Below are 22,633 nucleotides of genomic sequence, written 5' to 3'. Positions count from 1 at the left end.
AGCTATATTTGCTTTGCTATGCGTCGTTCTTCTTTAATAAACTGAGGTTTTCTACTTCAGTTTCCAAAGCAAAGCGATACCAATAGCATTCAGGAATATAACGTTCATTCTGGCCACATCAGATTGCATTACCCTTCTCTCAAAGGGTGCCCCAACGGGTCACCCCATAGTCTAGTAACTATTAGGAACTAATACAGTTTTATTGTACTATAGTAGTTTTAGCAGTGTTCTTTTTTGTTCTGTATTTAAATAATTTATAAATCTGTTAAACAGTAGTTCGTTGTTTCTATACCTTTAACCTCAGCTATTTGGGGCAACCACTTAAAAGCATCATGGAAGTGTAGTGGCTAACGCAACACTATTACGGCTCAGGGCATCAGAGTTCTGAGATCAATTCCGACATCATCTGTAAGGAATCTGTACCCCTCCCCATGGAATGTGTGGGTTTTCTCCAGGTCCTCCGGTTTCTTCCCAGAATCCAAAGACGTATGAGTTAATGGGATAATTGGTCATTGTAAATTGTCCTGTGTTTAGGCTAGGGTTAAATTGAGGGTTGCTGGGAGGCGCAGCTCGAAGGGCTGGAAGGGCCTATTCCATGCTGTACTAAATAAAGTAAATAAAAAATGTGCACCCGATGTGACCCAATTAACTGGAATCCATTGTATTTTAATCTCATTGCCTACACATACATTAGACACTTAGTCTAAGCTTGAAAGTTGTGGCAAAAATCTTTAATGCAAATAGGGAACAGAGGACTATGACATAATGGCTCAGTTGCAGTGAGGATTAGTATTCAAACTGAAGATGTTACCTTTAAATTAAATGTTCACTTCATTCTTATGATGAAATACATCATGACTGTTTAGGATCTTAACTAAGCTTTGAATCTGTGAGCACATTTAATTTTTGATGCTTCAAAGTTAAGCTTATAGGCGATGAGCTTTTGCAATGGAGCTTTTAATAATGTTGGCAAGATCCTTCTTTTAGAAGCAATAGTGAAACTGATTCATTCAATTTGCACGGGCATATTCTTTGATCAGAATCGGTTCCTTAATGAATTACCCTAGCACTGAAACATGCTCAGTTGTCTGTTCCATCTAAATAGTCATGGTTATCACCAAGTCAATTAGTAGTAAAGCACTGATACTTCCTGTTGTAATAAGAGGTATGTTAAAAACCCCTGATACCTATTTCTCATATGCACTTTGAGATGATTAAATTCCTTTCTATCAGTTCAAAGGAAGGCTTGGCTGATCAAATTCCACATACCTCAAATTACTCTCCTTGTTGCTAGGAGAATGCCTTATTCATTCTTAAACTCTCAACATTCCTTCATGGGCGTGAAAGCTAACAAGACTCTAGGAAACGTGTTATTAAGAGGAGGGCTAATTGACATGTAAACTGGCAAGATTATATTTTTTGGGGACTAAAAGTTTTGTGAAGGTTGCCTTTAATACTTAAAATATTACATTGTATGGAGATTGAATACCCAGAATTATTGTACAGTCAAACAGATTTTATTTCCTCAATCTGAATGCATCCATCGTTTTAAATTAGTGTAAAATAAGAACATTCCTTTGCTCTAATTAACAAAATGAAGAAGTCACAAATAAGAGAAAATCTGCAGATGCTGGAGATCCGAGCAACACACACAAAACGCTGCAGGAACTCAGCAGGCCAAGCAGCACCTATGGAAAATCCATGAAGAATTCAGTTGTTTGCACATAACCACTTTATCAATAATGCTACTGGTTCTTGAAAAGTTTCCATTTTTGCTCATAGAGCTTTGCAATATTGCTTTCAGATTAATGTTTTAATTAAAAAAATTATAGGGAAACACCTGATGGTGAGTGTATCAATAAGGCAACAGATCAACAAATAAAAAACAAGCAACATTCCATCAGACTTCTCTCTATCTCATTCAGTCATCAGTTCTTGGTCTGGAAATAACTAAACCCTATTGCTTCACTTAAGATGTATCACATTTTATCAAGTGCCAAAGCTACATTGAGTTACCATTTCAGTAGATGTTAAATTAATAGCTGTAATGATAAGAATTAAGGTGAGGTCATCTTTAAAATTTGTGTCTTTAAAAATAGCTTAGAATTTTGTAGGTGTAGATAGGTGCCTTATTTAAATACCTTCCAAAAGGAACTTACTGTAGATTACGCTGGGTTAAAAAAATTACATAGGATTTCACGTCAGGTTAACTAGTTCATTGCTGGTCCAAGGAAAAACGTTTTTCCCCTCCCCTCCAAAATATATTTGAATTAATTGAGTTGAACATATATGAAAAAATACACTTGGTTTTGGCTGCCATTCATTTTAACTGTACTTTGAAAATTGGTATATTAAATCATAAAGGAAGTCCTCTTGCAAACAGAAATATTCCATTTAAACTGAATTAAAGTTCAAAGTACAATTAATATCAAAGTATGTATATTATATATAACATTGAGTTTCGCCTCCTTACAGGCAGCTACAAAACAAAGAAACCCAAGTGTTCTGCAAGTTCTCCAAATCCATTTTACAGTACTGCATTAGTTCAGACAATCTACCTTTGAAAATTTATCGTTAGGTAACTATTTAATAGATCAGTGGGAGAACACACGGGCAAATGGGGTTTTCCCACTAATGAGTCACTGCAGACAAATCCAGAAAATGCACATTTTAGAATCCAACAAAATATGCCATATTGCCCTGTACCCGGCATTTCATTTGCTTTTAAAGAGACCTTACAGGGAATGTCCTTTTAACAGTCAATTCCTAATCAAGGAATCAACTGCTAGTATTAGTAAACAGAAAAGAGCTTTTCTGGAGAGAAACTGTGTCTCAATATTAATTACTCCAAGTGAAGGATGAAATTTTTCAGTGGAAAGCACCTTCTACGTATTTTTTAAGTGACACAGTGTAGTGTAGGCCCTTCCAGCTGCGCCACCCTAGCAATCCACAACCCCGAATTATTTTTTTTAAACTGAACCTAATTGCAGGACAATTTACAATGACCAGTTAACCGAATTGGATGTGGGAGGAAACCAGAGCAACCATGTACAGAGGACACTAGAATTGGACTCCAAAACACCTTGAGCTATAATAGCATCGCACTAACGGCTACACTACTGTGGCGCCCTCTGTGAGAAGTTACACATATCATATTGTTAACAGAATTTCAGATGGTGACAAAAAGGCATACAGGAGCAAAATAGATCAGCAACAACCTCACAGTCAACGCAAGACCAAAGAACTGATTGGGGACTTCAGAAAGGGTAAGATGAGGGAATACACCTCCCCCCCCCAATCGAGGGATCAGAAATGTAAAGGGTGAGTAATTTCAAGTTCCCAGGTGTTAACACCTCTGAGGATCATATTGAGGCAGCTGCAAAGAAGGCACAACAGCAGCTATATTTTATTAGGAGTTTGAGGGTACTTGAAATGTCACCAAAGAAACTTGCAAACTTCTACAGATGTACTGTGAAGACCATTCTAACTGGTTGCATCACCATCTGGGATGGGGGTGTGGGGGTCACTGCACAGGATCAAAATAAGCTGCAGAAGGCTGTGACCTCAGTCAGCTCCATCACAGGCACTAGACGCCCCGGCATCCAGGACATCTTCAAAGAGTGATGCCTCAAAAAGGCATCCATCATTCAGGAGCCCCATCACCAAGGACATGGCCTCATCTCATTGCTACCATGGGGAGGAGATACAGGAGCCTGAAGGCACACATTCAATGATTCAGGAATAGCTACTTCTCCTCTGCCATCAGATGTCTGAATGGATATTGAACAAATAAACACTACCTCACTACCTTTTCCTCTCTTTTTTTACTACTTGCTTAACTCTAAGTAAAAAAAAAATAAAAACACATCTTATTGTAATTTAACAGTTTTTATTATGCAATGCAATGTACTGCTGCCACATAACAATGAATTTCATGAAGTTCTCAGGGAATGTACGGCAGAAATGTGGCAAATGTTCAGGGGATATTTGCATGGCGTTCTGCATAGGTACGGTCCAATGAGACAGGGAAAGGATGGTAGAGTACAGGAACTGTGGTGTACAAAGGCTGTTGAAAACCTAATCAAGAAGAAAAGCTTACGAAAGGTTAAGAAAAAACTAGGTAATGATAGAGATCTAGAAAATTGTACGGCTAGCAGAAAGTTTAAGAATGAAATTAGGAGAGCCAGAAGGGGCCATGAGAAGGCCTTGGCAAGGAGGATTAAGGAAAACCCCAAGGCATTCTACAAGTGCGTGAAGAGCAAGAGGATAAGGCGTGAGAGAATTGGGCCAATCAAGTGTGATAGTGGAAAAGTGTGTATGGAACCAGGAGATAGCAGAGATACTTAATGAATATTTTGCTTCAGTATTCACTACGGAAATGTATCTTGGCAATTGTAGGGATGACTTACAGCGGGTTGAAAAGATTGAGCATATAGATATTATGAGGATGCGCTGGAGCTTTAGGAAAATATCAAGTTGCACAAGTCTGCAGGAAATGATTAGATGTACACCAGGCTACTATGGGAGGCAAGGGAGGAGATTGCTGAGCCTCTGGCAATGATCTTTGCACCATCAAAGGGCACAGGAGAGGTTCTGGAGGATCGTAGATGTTGTTCCCTTATTCAAGAAAGTGAGTAGAGATAGCCCAGGAAATTAGAGATCAGTGAGTCTTACTTCAGTGGTTGGTAAATTGATGGAAAAGATCCTGAGAGGCAGGATTTATGAACATTGGGAGAGGCAATAATACCATTAGGAATAGTCAGCATAGCTTTGTCAAGGGCAGGTCGTGCCTTACCAGCCTGATTGAATTTTTTGAGGATGCAACTAAACACATTGATAAAGGCAGAGCAGTAGACATAGTGTATATGGATTTCAGCAAGGCATTTGACAAGATACCCCATGCAAGGCTTATTGAGAAAGTAAGGAGGCATGGGATCCAAGGGAACATTGCTTTGTGGATCCACAATTGGCTTGCCTACAGAAGGCAAACAGTGGTTGTAGATGGGTCATATTCTGCATGGAGGTCCGTGTGCCTCAGGGATCTGTTCTGGGACCCCTTCTCTTCGTGATTTTTATTAATGACTTGGATGAGAAAGTGGAGAGATGGGTTAGTAAATTTGCTGATGACACAAAGATTGGGGGTGTTGTGGATAGTGTGGAGGGCTGTCAGAGGTTACAGCGGGACATTGATTAGATGCAAAAAAAATGGGCTGAGGAGTGGCAAATGGAGTTCAACCCAGATAGGTGTGAGGTGGTTCACTTTGGTCGGTCAAATATAATGGCAGAATATAGTATTAATGGTAAGACTCTTGGCAGTGTGGAGGATCAGAGGGATCTTCAGGTCCGAGTCCATAGCACACTCAAAGCTGCTGCACAGGTTGACTCTGGTTAAGAAGGCATACGGTGCATTGGCCTTCATCAACTGTGGGATTGAGTTCAAGAGCCAAGGGACCTTTTCAGAATGGCAGGCGGTGACTAGTGGGGTACCGCAAGGCTCAGTGCTGGGACCCCAGTTGTTTACAATATATATTAATGACTTGGATGAGGGAATTAAATGCAGCATCTCCAAGTTTGCGGATGACACAAAGCTGGGTGGCAGTGTTAGCTGTGAGGAGGATGCTAAGAGGATGCAGGGTGACTTGGATAGGTTGGGTGAGTGGGCAAATTCATGGCAGATGCAATTTAATGTGGATAAATGTGAAGTTATCCACTTTGGTGGCAAAAACAGGAAAACAGATTATTATCTGAATGGTGGCCGATTAGGAAAAGGGGAGGTGCAACGAGACCTGGGTGTCATTATACACCAGTCATTGAAAGTGGGCATGCAGGTACAGCAGGCGGTGAAAAAGGCGAATGGTATGCTGGCATTTATAGCGAAAGGATTCGAGTACAGGAGCAGGGAGGTACTACTGCAGTTGTACAAGGCCTTGGTGAGACCACACCTGGAGTACTGTGTGCAGTTTTGGTCCCCTAATCTGAGGAAAGACATCCTTGCCATAGAGGGAGTACAAAGAAGGTTCACCAGATTGATTCCTGGGATGGCAGGACTTTCATATGAAGAAAGACTGGATGAACTGGGCTTGTACTCGTTGGAATTTAGAAGATTGAGGGGGGATCTGATTGAAACGTATAAGATCCTAAAGGGATTGGACAGGCTAGATGCAGGAAGATTGTTCCCGATGTTGGGGAAGTCCAGAACGAGGGGTCACAGTTTGAGGATAGAGGGGAAGCCTTTTAGGACCGAGATTAGGAAAAACTTCTTCACACAGAGAGTGGTGAATCTGTGGAATTCTCTGCCACAGGAAACAGTTGAGGTCAGTTCATTGGCTATATTTAAGAGGGAGTTAGATATGGCCCTTGTGGCTACGGGGGTCAGGGGGTATGGAGGGAAGGCTGGGGCGGGGTTCTGAGTTGGATGATCAGCCATGATCATAATAAATGGCGGTGCAGGCTCGAAGGGCCGAATGGCCTACTCCTGCACCTATTTTCTATGTTTCTATAATGTTACAGCTATATAGGACCCTGGTCAGACCTCACAACAGGAAGGATGTGGAAACTAAAGAAAGGGTGCAGAGGAGATTTACAAAGATGTTGCCTGGATCGGGGAGCCTGCCTTATGAGAATAGGTTGAGTGAACTCAGCTTTTTCTCCTTGGAGCAGGTACAGAGGAGATGTCATGGGTAAGTTTGTTTTTTTTTAAAAGCAGAGAGTGATGAGTGTGTGGAATGGGCTGCCGGCGACGATGGTGGAGCTGGATATGATAGGGTCTTTTAAGAGACTCCTGGATGGGTACAAGGAGCTTAGAAAAAGAGAGGGCTATGGATAGCCTTAGGTAATTTCTAAGTAGGTACATGTTTGGCACAGCATTGTGGGCCTAAGGGCCTGTACTGTGCTGTAGGTTTTCTATGTTTCTATTTGATAATAAACCTGATTCTGAGTCATTAGCTTAATTTCATACTTATAAGGCTACCAACGTTAGGAGCAATGTTGAATGAGAGACCTCGACTTCTGATGCTCACGCACCATAAACAGTTAAGATTTCAGGTCTAGGACATTTTGTACACTCATTCCATCCAAAACCACTCCCTATGACAACCTATCTCAAACTGCTTCCCCATAGCTCATTTCGACATCCAAGTGTGAGGGGCTCATGGATTTCTTTTTGTCCCAAAAATTTTGACCAGTTAGTCGTCTCCACTCAATGTTGTTATTTCTTCATTTATTTCATCCACATTTAACCCCCAACTACAATCACCGCGAATCATAATTGATCCAGAATGCATTGTTTAAATATTAATGACTGCCATTCTAATTTCTCCTTTCCACCTTTCATTCATTTTTCTTATTCAACATTTTGTAGTTAAGTTTTAATACATGTCATTGGAACCAGTGTTCATCACTTGAATATCTTTGTCCAGGATATGACCTATGAGAACCTGACTACATCAGTAATGCCCTCCATAACAAAGACTAGATACTTGTGCTATCTGTCCTCTCCTCTCCCATCCCCAACCAAAATCTCTCGGAGCTGCTTCGGCTTCTGCTTACCTCATACAGAAAGCACATCTGTTTTGGTAGCTTCTTTCCCTGACCCAGTGCATTTCTTATCCACAGTAATTTTTGGCTTTATTCCTTGCCCATGCCATTCTTGCATTTATCATTCATGTGCTGGGAACAATTATTGCACATATGCTGTGACTTGTCACTCTACTTGCATTTTATAGACTTATAAAGTACTACATAATGCAAAAAATAATCTTTTTGATGGATAAATATGCATAAGGCAAACAGTTGCACTTAAGTGACAAATCTCTTTTCCTTTTTTCTCCATAAAGATTTCAACTGTGAAATTGAACTCCATTTATAAATCAATTCAGAATCAGAATTTGCTGTCTTTTATAAACTTCTTTTAAAAAATAAAAACAATTTGCCTTCTCAACCAAGTCATAGGTGAAAATTTGCAGAGGATCAGACAACTGAAGAAATACTTGCATCAATGACCGTCAGGCTACTGGACACATAGTGTGACCCAATTCATACCAGTCACAAGACAGCTTAACTGTCAAACTGAATGAAATAACAATGTTGACAGGTCATGACTATCTGACATAAGATATAAAAGCAGAATTAGGCCATTCAGCCCAGAGTGTCTGCACCGCCACAGCTGATTTATTATCCCTCTCAACCCTATTCTCCAGCTTTCTTCCTGTAACCTTTGACATACTTACTAATCAAAAACCTATCAACATCAACTTTAAATATATCCAATTACTTGACCTCTGCAGCTGTCTGTGGCAATGAATTCCATAGATTCACGCCTTCTGCAGTCATCCCCCCTCTCCCGGAACTTTCGGGAGTCTCCCGCATATTAATGGTGGCTCCCTGATGCCCGCAAATTATATACAGTATCACGGAAATCAACTTTTCTGAGAGCGCGAGAGCAACCACGAGAGAGAGCACACGGGCGAGCGAGGGAGAAACCAAGAGCGTGCGAGCGAGGGAGAGCGCGAGAGCAAGAGAGAGAGAGAACGCCATTGTAGAGTGTTCCAAAAAAAAATGTACGTCACTGCAGACTAAAGTGCACTCCTGCCAATAGGGGCCAAAATAATGACAGTGTTGCTCGCTGCACTGTTTGCAACAATGACTTTTCTATTGCCCATGGTGGGTTAAGACGGTAAAAGACATGTTGAGGTGAGTTTAACAGGTGTCATTCGTTCATTAGCATAGCTAACGTTACTTAAACTAGCTGGCCAGTTGCTAAGGAGCTGCTCTATTGCAGACATTCCACCTCTCCCAGAAGTCTCCCGCAAATTGATGGTGCTACCTCCCTGAAATGAGTTTTTACAGGGTGGGATGTCTGCTTCTGGATAAAGAAATTCCTTGTTTTGTTCTAAAGGGCATCCTTTATTGAGCTGTACTCTCTAGGTCTAGACTCCCCAAGTATAGGAAATATCTTCTTCACATTTACTCTATTTAGGCCTTCGAATATTCGATAGTTTCAATGAGATTCCCCCCACATTCTTCTAAAATCCAAATGAGTACAGGCCCCAAGCCATCAAATATACATCATACTTTAACTATTTCATTCCTGGAATCATTCTCATGAACCTCCTCTGGACCCTCTTCAATGCCTGCATAACTGCTCACAATACTCCAAGTGTGACTGGCCACAGCTTTATAAAGCTTCAGGCATTACATCCTTGCTTTTAGATTCTAATCCTCTAATTGTATTTGCCTTTCTTATCACTGACTCAACTAGCAAGTTAACCTTTAGGAAAACCTGCCAAGGATTCCCAAGACCCGTGCACCCCTGATATTTGAATTTGCTTCCCACTTAGAAATCAGTCCACGCCTTTATCCCTTCTACCAAAGTCAATCACTGTACATTTCCCTACACTATATTCAATGTGCCACTTCTTTGCCCATTCTCCTAATCTAAATTTTTTTGTACTCACTGTTTCCTTAATACTATCTGCCCCTCCACTTACCTTTGTATCATCTGCAAACTTGGCCACAAAGCCTTCAATTCCATTATCCAAATCACTGACATATAATGTGAAAAGAAGTGGTCCCAACACTGACTCCTGAGAAACACCACTAGTCACCAACAGCCAGCCAGAGAGGACCCTTTTATCCCCACTCTTTGCTACTTGCCAGTCAGCCAATTTTCTATCCATGCTAGTATCTTTCCTGTAATACCATGGGCTTTTGACAATCCAAATAAACAATATCCACTGACTCTTTGTCTATCCTGCTATTTCCGCAAAGAATTTCAACAGATTTGTCAGGAAAGATTTCTCCTTTCAGAAACCATGCTGACTCTGGCTTATTTTATCATGTGCCTCCAAGTACCCCAAACACCTCATCCCCAATAATGGACTCCATCTTAATCAATTATTAAAGTCAGGCTAACTGGCCTATAATTTTCTGACTTTTCCCTCCCTCTCTTTTTAAAGAGTGAAGTGACATTTGCAATTTTCCAGTCTTCTGGAACCTTTGCAGAATCTAGTGGTTTTTGAAAGATGTCAACTTCAACTGCTATTTTTCCAACAACCCCAAATAAAACAGATTTCTTAATTTCCAATTCTGTATACTGCATTATGTATAACGGTAATTTATCCAATTTAATTTCCCATCATCAAAACTTTCCAAGGATTTCCAAGGGCATCAAATGTAACTGCTTAAAAGAGGTTTAACTGAATACCAAAGTAAATCTACATTGCTATGCTGCGGATTCAATACTGAATCCATACCTTCAAGCAGGTCACCCACTTGTGATATTGCCTCTCTCCCTATTACCGCAGCCTGATATGCAGGCAATATCCTAAAGCTCTGCATTTTACAACTGTTACATTCCTAAGATAGTTATTTTCTAACTGTCCTCATTTCAGAACTATTTTTATGTCTGTCTCTCCAGAAATCTATCAGCCAGATGACAGTGCCTACAGTGTACCTCCAAAGCAATCCCTGCCTCATCCTATTTGAGACAATTTTCTCTGCTCTACCCAACACTTCGCCATCATCTCAGCAACTTAAAACTAGTTTTTACTCTTTCCTAGTTGAAGTGAAATAACTCTAGTTTCTCCTTCCATAAATGCTCTCTGGCCTGCTGAATATTTCCAGCACTTAATTTTGATTTCAGATTTCCAGTATTTGTAGTTTTTTTTGATTTTCATTTACTGCAAAAATGTTTTTGTTTTGTTACTGGTGCACTTGCACATGCAGGAACTGTTTTGGTTCTATTTAAATTTAAAAACTTGACTTTCTCTGTTTCTACTCAGGTTTTAGGAGTGGTATTTTGCCTTAGAATAGTCACAAAAACTCACCTTTTACTGGATTAAAGAAGTTGAAGAAAGAATCATTGGGTACTTGTTTGGTGATGGTTCGGACGGTCCCTCTCCCTTTATGCTTCTGTTTCTTTTTAATAGTTTTCACAGTTATATTCCTTCCTTTCTTCCAGTCAATAGTACATCTGTTAAAGAAGCTAATGATTAGCCTTATTGTACACTAAAGCAGAATTACCAGCAACACAACTTAGCATTAGTGCATCACCGGATACCTTATTCAAATTTAGCTATTATTCACTATTTTAACATTTGAAATCAATGTATTGATGGCATATAATAAAATATAGAATTAATTTGTATAGACCTTTGCCAAACAGATTTGATCCTGTCTTCATGATTATAGTAATTCAATAGATAATGTAATTGAAAGGAATTTAGTCTTTATATTGTGACAATACAATATAAATACACAATCTTGCATTAAAAATAGAATCATAGAGCACAAGATAAAAAAAAAATCGCTACAAGACCAGACCTGCAGAGATTTATTTACCTTGCAGGGTTTGCTCAGTAGTGCCAAGTACACTTAGCAAATGCAACATTATTTTCCCATATTCCCATTTTTGTTTTATTCCAAATGGCTCAGATTAATTCCAACTTAAAGCATTATGATTATAATATGCTCAAAGGTAATGGTTGCTAAAAAGTATCCTTAAATTTGAGCTCCTGATCTTGAGTTCAAGAAACAGTGAAAAATTGATGTTAAGAAAGAGATATGCCGGAATTTTTGGAAAACATTAGGATAGTAAGTCTCCAGGGACAGACAGGATATACCCCATGATACTACAGGAAGCGAGGGAAGAGACTGTGTGAAGGATCTTTGCATTCTCACTGGCCACAGGAGTTAATACCAGATGATTGAAGGCTGGCAAACGTTATACCTTTGTTCAAGAAAGGTAGTAGGGATAACCCTGGGAAATATAAACCAGTGAGTCTTACTTTAGTAGTGGGCAATTATTGTAGAAGATTCTTCAGAGACAGTTTACAAGTATTTGGAGACGCATAGTCTGATTAGGGATAGTCAGCATGTCTTTGTGAGCGGCAGGTCATGTTTCATGAGCCTGACTGAATTCTTTGAGGATGTGACAAAGCACACTGATGAACGTAGAGTAGTGGATGAGGTGAATATGGATTTTAGTAAGGCGCTTGATAAGGTTCCCCAAGGTTGGCTGATTTAGAAAGTCAGTAGGCACAGGATCCAGGGAAACGTTGCTGAGTGGATACAGAACTGGCATGCTGATAGGAGGCAGAAAGTGGTAGCATATGGAGCATATTCTGCTTGGAGGTCACTGACCAGTGGTGTTCCGTAGGGATCTGTTCTGAAACCCCTGCTCTTTGTGATTTTTGTAAATGACTTGGATGATGAAGTGGAAGGATGGATTACTAAATTTGCGGATGATGGATTACTAAATTTGCGGATGACATAACAGTTGGTGGAGTTGTGGATAGTGTGAAGGACTGTTGTAGGTTGCAGCAGGACATTGATAAGATGCAGAGATAGGCTAAGGCGTTCAAACAGGAAAAGCATGAAATTTGGAAGGTTGAACTTGAAAGCAGAATACAATGCTAATGACAGGATACTTGGCAGTGTGGAGGAACAGAGTAATCTTGGGGTCCACATCCATAGGTCCCTCAAAGTTGCCACTTAAGTTGGTAGGGCTGATAAGGCAGCATATGGTGTGTTGGCCTTCATTAGTCAGGGGATTAAGTTCAAGAGCCTTGAGTTAATTGTTGCAGCTCTATAAAACCCTGGCTTGACCACACTTGGACTATTGTGTTCAGTTCTTGTCACATTATGGGAACGATATGGAAACTTTAGAGAGGGTGCAGAGATTTACCAGGATGCTGCCTGGATTAGGGATCACGTCATCAAGCTGAGCGAGTTAGGGCATTTCCTTTTGGAGAAGAGGAGGATGAGGAATGTATTGACAGACATATACAAGATTAAGAGATATAGATGAGTGAATAGCCAGAGATTTTTCCCCAGGGTGGAAATGGCTGATACAAGGGGACACAATTTTAAGGTGATCTGAGGAAAATATAAGGGGGAGGGGTGTCTGAGGCGGTGGTGGTGGTGGTGGGACATTTAAGAAACACTTAGATAGGCACATGGATGATTGAAAGAAACAGAGGGCTATGTACGATGGAAGGGTTAGAGTGATCCTAGAATAGGTTAAAAGGTTGGCACAACATTTTGGGCTGAAAGGCCTGTAATATACTATAATGTGTTTGTGTTCCCAACTCTGAAGAGGTTAGAAGTAGCATAAACATCCAACCTACATAGTGCCAGGATTAATCTAGCACTGGAATGGAACCTGATACACGACAAGAGACAAGTAACAGGTTACGAACAGTGCAAGGCCAAGAAATTACTTGGAAAAGTACATATGAGGATATAAAGATGTTATATTGCACATTACTACTGCAGTAGTACTGATTTCATATTGAGGCTATAAATATATTAACATTTAAACAGCATTGAAATATTTTCTATCCAACTAGTACAGGAAAGAAGATACTTGTTAATTAACTGGCCAGTTCCTTGGAGAATACCAGAGTACAAGCTTAAGCAAACTGATTGAATAAAAAAACAGAAATTGGTTAGATTTTGCCATTTTGATTACAGCTATAGGAAGATGAAGTAGAAATTCACAGCTTGCTCTAGGATTGATTTTTAAAAATTATTCTACTATATGGACTGTATTTCAAGTTAGTCATAGTAAATTACTGTCCAATGTCAAATTTGAAGTGGTGATAAAATGTCAAGTCAATAATGACTTTTCACTCACCCTACAAAGTCAACTATCTCTGGGCCTTCAAAGGAGAAAGGATCAGTCTCATCAGGTTCCGACCTCATCTTATAGGTTTTGGTTAATACTGAATTTGTGAAGTAATCGTTTGGTTCAAAGTGAAATTCTAGCGTAAAACTCTGTGGGAGAAATGAAAACAAAAATTATCTTAAAAAGCAAAATTTTTCACTCCCATTTTCATCCTTCATTGACCCAGTGTACTTAAAACATTAAATAGGTGACCTTTTTACTAAGTTAAAGGAATTTTAAAAAATGCTGATCACGTGGAAATATGACACCCATTTCCTTTGCTGATATGTATTCACTAACTAGAGATCCACCACAACTTGACTTTTAATTGAAATTGTGAAATACTCAAATTTGAAGTCAGCCATACTGGTCTCAGTTGATAATTTACTAAGTCAAAACCTAAATGTTCTCTTCTACAATTTTTACCCAATGTCAGTTTATGCTAATTTCACAACACATGCTAGTGATAATAAACCTGATTCTGGTAACACTGAGATGTCAAAGGCTATATTAACACCAATGAAAAGAACAATCAAAAAATGTAAGTTTACTGCAGCCTTTATATGAATATTTGATACTTCAAACTTGGGCCATTAATACCTCCCTAGTAATAGCAATTACAGTCACTTCTGCTCCCTGACACTCCTGCATTTTTGGCACACTGCTAGAGTTTTCCCACAGTGAAGACTAATGCAAAATACTTAAGTTCATCTGCCATTTCCTTGTCCTCAATTACTACCTTCCCAGCGTCACTTTCCAGTAGTCCAACATCTACTCGTATCTCTCTTTTACTCTATATAATTGAAAACACTTTGGTACATTCTTTTGTATTATTAGCTAGTTTACCTTCCTTTTAATCTTCTCTCCTTTTGGCTTTTTAAAGTTGCCTTAAGTTGGCTTTTAAAAGCTTCCCAATCCTCGAATTTCCCACTAATCTTGGCTTTATCATACTGCTTCTCTTATCTTGACTCTGACTTCCCTATCAGCCACGGGTGACTCCCTTTAGAATACTTCTTCATCTTTGGGATGCATCTATACCGCACCTTCCAAACCTCACCCACACACTCCAGCCATCATTTCTGCTAGTATCCCCTTCTAATCACCTCTGACCACCTCCTCTCTCATGCCTCTGTAATTCCCTTTACTCTAATGTAATGCTGATGCACCTGACTTTAGCTTCCACTCTAACTGCAGGGTGAATTCTATCATGTTATGATAACTGCCTCCTAAAGATTACTTTACCTTAAGCATCCTAATCAAATCTGGATCATTACACAACACTCCAATCCAGAATTGCCTTTTCCCTAGTAGGTTCAACCACAAGCTGCTCTAAAAAGCCATCTTGCAGGTATTCTACAAGTTCTCTCTTGGGATCCAGTACCACCCTGATATTCCAAACCCATCTGTATATTGAAATCCCCCATGACTATCGTAATATTGCTCTTTTATCATGCTTCTATCTCCCATTGTAATTTATACCCCACATGCAGTCTATTGTTTGGAGGCCTGTATATACAGTAACTCCCAGAGTCTTTTTAATCTTGCAGTTTCTTCACTCTAACTACAAGGATTCTACCCCTCCAACCTGATGTCACCCTTTTTTTTTAAGGATTTGATTTCATTTTTTACCACAGAGCCACACTACCACCTCTGCCTACCAGTCTCTCTTTCTGAAACAAAGTGTATCCTTGGATGTTAAGCTCCCAATAATGATCTTCTTTCAGCCATGGCTCAGTGATGCCATACCCACCAGCCTCTAATTGTGCAACTAGATCAACTACCTTATTCCATGCATTCAAATATAACACCATTCCTGTATTTATCACTCTTTTTCCATTTTGCTCCCATAATATCCTTCAAATCATCCCAGCCTGCAAATCTGCCCTATCAGCTGCCCGTCCTTCCTCACAGTGCTACTGCACACTGCACCTACTTATATACCAACTGCACAATCCTCAGCCCTATTACTCTGGTTCCCAGTTCCTCCCAATTAATTTAAATCCTTTGCAATCCCTCTGGCAAACCTGCCCACAAAAGGATATCAGTCCCTCTTGGGTTTAACTGTAGCCCATTCTTTTTGTACAGGTCTATACTTTCCCCAGAAGAGAACCGCATGATCAGAAATCTGAAATCCTCCCCTCTGTACCAGTTCCTCAGTCACTCATTCATCTGTCCTCTCATCCTTTTTCTGTCCTGACTAGCATGTGGCACTGGGAGTAAATCCAAAGATTACTACCTTGGAGGTCCAGTTCTTCAGCCTCTTCCCTAACTCCCTATACTCATTGTGCAGGACTTCTTCCTTTCTACCTATGTAGTTGGTGCCTCCGTGTGCCACGACCCCTGGCTGATCACAATCCCTTGAAAATATTCTGCAGCTGCTCTGAGATGTCCCTGATCCTAACACCTGGGAGGCAGCACATCATCCTGGCTTCTTCTCTCATCCTCCTAACTACTGTCTGTCCCCCTAACTAGCAAGTATCCTATTACTAATCACTCTACCTGATGTTACCCTTCCCTGCTGAGCTCTAATAGGTCATCTCTCCCAGCAGTATCCAAAGAGGTATATTTGCTGTGAGGGGAATGGCCACAGTGGAATCCTGCACTAAATGCCTACTTCGCTTAGTTCTCCTGGTGGTCACCCATCTACCATCCGAAGCCTACTCTCTGGGTGTGACCACCTCAGTAAAAGTCTCATCTATGAGCTTTTCGGCCACCCGGATGGTCCTGAGTGATTCAGCTCCTGTTCGCTGACTTTGTCAGTTGACAGCTGAAGTTGGGTGTACTTCCTGTAGATGCCATCAGGGAGACTTTTAGGTAGCGTGAAACCCCACATCTCACAGGAGCCTTAACTACCACCCTACCTACACTTCTTTTAACTTTGGTTCTGAGTTATTAAGGTTAAGTTTTACAATTAGTGGAATAATTCCAAATGACTCAGTATCCTTAGCCTGCACCTATTCTCACAGATGCTTGACTGCTCCAACAGTGGCCCGTTCCGCTTACACCTCGCTATTTTTTATTGGGCCTTGTTAAGTTACTAATAGCCCAAGCAATCTCCCAATCGGCAGACAAATCCCGACAGGCCCTGGCTGTTTTTTTAAAACCTGGCCCATTAAGTATCTCCAACTCAGTTTGCAATCTCCAGCTCAGCAGACAGTCCATACCAACAACAGCTCACATGAATTTTATAGTTGGCTAATGTTCAGGTATATTGGTCAATATCAGCTTTATTCTCCCTAAGTGCCATGAGACAAATAACATCCATGAGTCAAATGAACAAGGGCCACATTTTAAAACCTCAACTAAAAAGCAACATTGCCACCTGTGTATCATTCATCATATAGAATAGTAAACTCAGATTAAGAGTTCAAAAGTAAATCCATAATATTTGGATGTAGAAATGACAGTATCATCTCAGATACACTGGCAGTAATGCCACCATAGCAAATAATAATTTTGTTAAACCCCTGTAACACAGATATAATGGGGCAAAGAAACCTGTTCTGTACAAACCTTTTGCAAGTCTGATAAGAATGCATCTCAAAAGAGCTGGAAGTTTGCTGGTGTTATTGGCATTAGTTTAAAATAGCTAGATGGGATATGGGAAGCTGAGTGTGGATTTGGAAAAGAGAAAAGCAGAGCCTAAAACCTAAGTTAGTAAAGTAATAAACAGTTTAGAAGTCTGCAAATATTGGGTGAAAGATTAAAATGCTTATTTACTGAATATGACTGAATGCAAGGAGTAGTGAAAAAAGCACTCAAGCAGAGGGCACAATGAACAAAATATATCTTTATAGTATTAACTGAAACAGAGTTGAAAGGGACAGGAATACAGCATTCTAGTTATAGGGTTTTCATATAGAGCAAGGGGTTTAAAAAAAAGGCACTATTTTGTTTGTTTAAAATAATCATTGACATATGTTAATTTATTACTTTGCAACAGCAGTACAGTGCAATAGATGAAATGAGGTAGTATTCATGGACTGTTCAGACATCTGATACAAGAAAGGAAGAAGTTTTTTTTTAAAAAAGTGTTGAGGGTGGGTGTTCAATGGTAGTAACGTGAAGAGAGCATGTCCTTGGTGGAAAGGGTCTGTAACAATAGATGCAGCTTTTTTGAGACACTGCCTCAATGGTGGAGAGGGTTGTGCCCACGATGGAAAGTCTAAAACCCTCTGCAGCCTCTTGCAATCCTGTGCTTTGGAGGCTCCATACCAGCCTGTGATCCAACTAGACAGAATGCTCTCCACTGTACACCTACAGCTTTGGTGACATACCAAATCTTCTTAAACTTCGAAGTAGAAGAGCTGCTGGTGTGCCTTCGATGTGAATGCATCAACATTTTGGCAAACATGTTGCTAAAGAAACAGTCACAGCTGTGAGAATGGTTGATACATTAGTATGATCAAAAGAAGGTGAATTGAAGAACAAAAGAAGTCGGGGGAGGGGAGAAATCACACAGCTAGGAGTATACTACAGATCACTAAGAGGGAAACTGAAGAGAAATTGTGAACAGAAATTTTTTGGTAGAAAAGCAGCAATAGTGGGAGAATTTCAATACACACTTACTTCCATTTTTTTCCTTGCAACATCAGAATAAGCCATTCAGTCCTTGAGTGCATGCTGGCTTTCTCTCAACCCCAACTACTCCCCACCTAACTGGGTGCATAAAGGGCAATACAAGAAACAGATGCTATGAAAGATAGGTCTGGGTAGTTGTTAACATTGGTTTTCACAGAGATGGGAGGAAAACAATGCTGACGTAGTTAAGGCTAAAAGAACTTGAGCTACTGGATGAGATATATATGGTAGAAAAGGAAGAATTGGTGGATTTAATATGCTTGAAAGTCAACTGCAGGCTCAGATGAAACATTTCAGGTTGTGAACATGAGGAAATTTAACTGGGCCTTTGATATTCATTTCCAATCCTCTACAATAGTAGAAGAATATTGAAGAATTGGTAATGTTGTACCATTGTTTACAGCAAAAAGGATTAATTAACCTGTTAAATTCAGAGGTGGAAAAAAATACTACAATCAATTCTGAGGAAAAGTGAAAAAACAGGTTGTGTCGAATCAATGATCTCAGTTTCTGGAGACAAACTGGCAAGAGACATCTTTTATAAACCTACCAATTTCCACGGCCACCTTGATTATACCTGCCTCTTCCCACCAATTCTCCTGTAAAAAATGCTATTCCCCTTTCTTAGTTCCTTTGTCTCTGCTGCATCTGTTTCCAGGATGAGGTTTTCCTTTTCAGGACATCAGAGATGTCTTTCTCCTTCAAAAAAGGATTTTCCTTCCTCCACTATTGATGCTGCCCTCACCCACATCTCCTCCATCTTCTCACCACATTGACAGTGATAGAATTCCTCTTGTTCTTACCTATCACCCCATGAGCCTCTGCATCCAAAGCACCACTCTGCAACTTCTGCCACCTCCAAACGGATCCTATTACCAAACATACCTTCAGAACCCCCCCCCCCCAACAACTCTCTACTTTCTGCAGGAATCCCTCCACAATTCCCTTGTCCATTCGTCCCTCCCCCCAGTCTCCTTCCCGGCACTCATCCCTGCAAGCTGTTAAAGTGCTACACCTGATCATTCACCTCCTTCCTCAACTCCATTCAGGGCCCCAAACAGTCCTTCCAGGTGAGGAACACTTCACCCGTGAATCTGCTGGGATCATTAATTGTATCCAGTGCTCCTGATACATTGGTAAGACCCACTGCAAATTGGGAGACTGCTTCATCGAGCACCTCCGTTCTATCCAACAAAAGTGGAACTTTCTGGTGACCAAACATTTTTAATTCTGATTGGCATTCCAATTCCGACATACCAGTCCATGGCCTCATCTTGTGCCACGATGAGGCCACCCTCAGGGTGGAGGAGCAACACCTTGTAGTTTGTCTGGGTAGCCTCCAACCTGACGGTATGAATATTGATCTCTCCCTTCTGGTATATAAAAAAAAAGTTTCCCTTCCCCTCCCCTCTTCTATTCCCTACTCTGGCCTCTTACCGCACCTATCACCTCCCTCTTTTTCTGATATGCTCCGTCCTCCTCTCCTATCAAATTCCTTCCTCTGCAGTCCTTCACAGTTCCCACCTGCCTGGCTTCACCCATCACCTTCTAGCAATCCTCCTTCGCCTCTCCCCCACCTTTTTGATTCTGTCGTCTTCCCCCTTCCTTTCCAGTCCTGAAGAAGGGTCACTGCATGAAACATTGAATGTTCATTTCCATGGATGCTGCCCTACCTGCCATGCTCTTCTGGCATTTTGTGTGTTACAGTGGCAGGCAAATGAAGTGATTTAGTAGGTGTATAAAATCACAAGAAATCTAGGTAGCATAAAGGAGCTATTGCCAGGCCAAAAACCAGAGAAGGCAACTGTTTAGGTTAAGGGGCAAGAGGATCAAGAGGAAAGCCAAGGAAGATTCTTTTTCATCAAAAGGATATTCGGAATCTGTAAAGCCAGGGAACAAATGGTGGTAAATGGAATTAGTATAGGCCAAGGACTCTTGACTCTTAAATGTACAGAACAAGATGATGTCATACAGACATTACAAAAAAAGTTATGTGATTGATAGCAAGAAGGAATACTACTTAGAAGGCAACACCAAGACTGGTCAGTTAGGCAGAAAAACAGCAAATCAAACTCAATCCTCAGAATTGAGAGGTAATGTGCTTGAAAAAGTGGACAAGACATGGATATTCAGTAACTGGAAGGACACAGATGTGCAGGAAGAGGCAGTTGTGTACATATCAGGAAGGACAGAATGATAAGGTACGAAACATGCAAGACTTTCTTTTACTGAGGTACAGAATACAAGAGCAGCAAGATTGTTAGAAAAGTATACATAGTACTAGTTAGGTACCAGTTTAACCACTGCAGATTGTTCAGACTACCAAACAGCAAAGACATGATAGGAAAGATTTACAAGGATGTTACCTGCATTGGAAAATTATAGCTAAGAGGAAAGTTCAGATAAGCTGAATTGTTCCCTGGAACAGAGACATGTACATAAACTAAGACATGATGTTCAAATATAGAACAGCTCAGTCTTTTAAAGATAGAGGCAGAGTATGCCTTATGATTAACTCATCATGATGTACAGATGTTCCTGTCTCACTCCTGCTCACCTGACCTAACACACCTAGTGGTCAAATGTCATCCATTTTAATCTGCCAAGGGAGCTTTCCGCCATAATCATAGTAGCAATGTACCTTCCACCTCAGGCAGGCACTGGAGGAGCTGAGCACCATGATCAGTAGTCATGAAACAGTGCACCGGATGCCTTCCCTACCATTTTGGGGGATTTCAACCAGGCCAGCTTGAAGAAGTATCTGAAAAACCACCATTAACATCTCACTAATGGAACCAGAGGAGCCAACAGATTTGACTACTCCTCTACCACCATCAAGAACATGCCATCCCATGACATACTTTGGAAAGTCCAATCACCTGGCTGCACTTTTACTCATGGCATAAATGGCACAGAATAAAGATTGAATGAAGCACCAGTGGTGAGGACCAAGAAGGTATGGCCAAGGAAGGCGGAAGAGCATTTACAGGACTACTTTGAGTCCATGGACAGGATGACAATCAGTATTCATCTTCGAATCTGAATGAATACACCATAGTTGTCACTGACTTCATCAACACCTGTATGGATGAATGTGTGATTTTAAGAACATACTGGACATAAGCAAACTAAAAGCTGTGGATGAACCAGGAGATTCATAGTTTGCTGAGGGCTGTGGCGATGACCGGTGATGCAGGGTCCAGGTACAACCTACAGAAGGCTACTTGAAGAGCAAAAGAACTATTCCGATTGAAGCTAGAGACAAAATCGGGTGCACCATCTACTCTGGCAGGGTTTGCAGATCATTACTTCCTACAAGGAAGGACTTAACATCATGAAGGGCTGTGATGCTTTACTCCCAGATGAGCTCAATACCTTTTATGCACACTTTGAATAAAAACTGCACCGGTGCAAATCCTTGCAGCACCTGGTGTCTCTAATCTCCATCTCAGAGGCCAACATCAGAACATCTTTCAAGAGGGAGAATCCTCACAAGGCATCAGGCCCTGATAGGGCATTGAAACCCTGTGCCAACCAGTGAGATGTTCAAGCATCTTCAATCTCTCACTGCTGCAGTTGGAGATTCTGACTTGCATCAAAAGGGCGATATTCATAACAGTGCCCAAGAGGAGCTGGGTGAGCTGCCTCAACAACTACTGCCCAGTTGCACTCATATCTACTGTGATGAAGTGCTTTGAGAGGTTGGTCATGGTCAGAATGAACTCCTGCTGAAGGACCCTGGACACGCCGCAGTTTGGTCTTCAGTGGATGTAATCTCTCTGGCTCTCCACTCAGCCTTGGATCACCTGGACAACAGCATACCTACTGCTGAATTTGGAAACTCTTACCACATTTCAAAAGAATCCTGAAGTGAACATAGAGATGTTCTGATGCAAGACAGTGTATCAAAAAGCTTGAGAACACACAGCAGCAAGTTCAAGGACAACTTATAATCTGCTGTTAAGATTCTTTAATGAACCTTGTATAATGATCTCTCAGTCTACTTCATCATGGTCCTTGCACTCATCTATCTGCAAGTTTTTCTTAGTAGCTGCAAGACTATATTCTGCACCCAGATATTGTTTTCTTTTTGTACTTTAGAATGATCTATCTGGGTAATATTCTGAATTTTTCCACTATAAATGTGACAGTAACAAAACCAATTATCAATGGAGCTGCCATATAAACAGAGACGGAAGTTGCATTGGTCTAACCAACCCTGTGAGGACATGATGACCTGCTTCTTCTGTGTTGTAAATTTCTTTAATTACACTGCACAATTAAAGGCTTAAGTTTACAAGATTCAATTAGCAGTTTCTTATCCTGAAGGGTCTGGAAACCCCTCATAGGTTCTCCAGGGATTGAGACTCTCTGAAACCTGTGTAA

General features: G+C 40.6%; 1 protein-coding gene and 1 non-coding gene across 5 annotated transcripts in view; both read right to left on the bottom strand.

The window, feature by feature from the left end:
- nap1l4b (nucleosome assembly protein 1-like 4b) overlaps positions 1-22,633 on the bottom strand; it is a 122,185-nt gene that overhangs the window by 31,042 nt on the left and 68,510 nt on the right. For all 4 annotated transcript variants that reach the window (XM_072272300.1, XM_072272303.1, XM_072272302.1 and 1 more), the window contains 2 exons: positions 13,637-13,776; positions 10,827-10,972 (listed from right to left, as the gene is read on the bottom strand). In XM_072272300.1, coding sequence (XP_072128401.1) covers positions 10,827-10,972; positions 13,637-13,776 — 286 coding nt within the window. The remainder of the gene's footprint in view (positions 1-10,826; positions 10,973-13,636; positions 13,777-22,633) is intronic.
- On the bottom strand, positions 13,077-13,206 carry LOC140205641 (small nucleolar RNA SNORA54). The gene has a single exon (XR_011887909.1). It is a non-coding gene; the product is annotated as a small nucleolar RNA SNORA54 (small nucleolar RNA).

This window comes from Mobula birostris, chromosome 11, assembly GCF_030028105.1.
Source record: "Mobula birostris isolate sMobBir1 chromosome 11, sMobBir1.hap1, whole genome shotgun sequence".
NCBI lineage: Eukaryota > Metazoa > Chordata > Chondrichthyes > Myliobatiformes > Myliobatidae > Mobula > Mobula birostris.
This window is presented reverse-complemented; position numbering and strand designations above follow the sequence as displayed.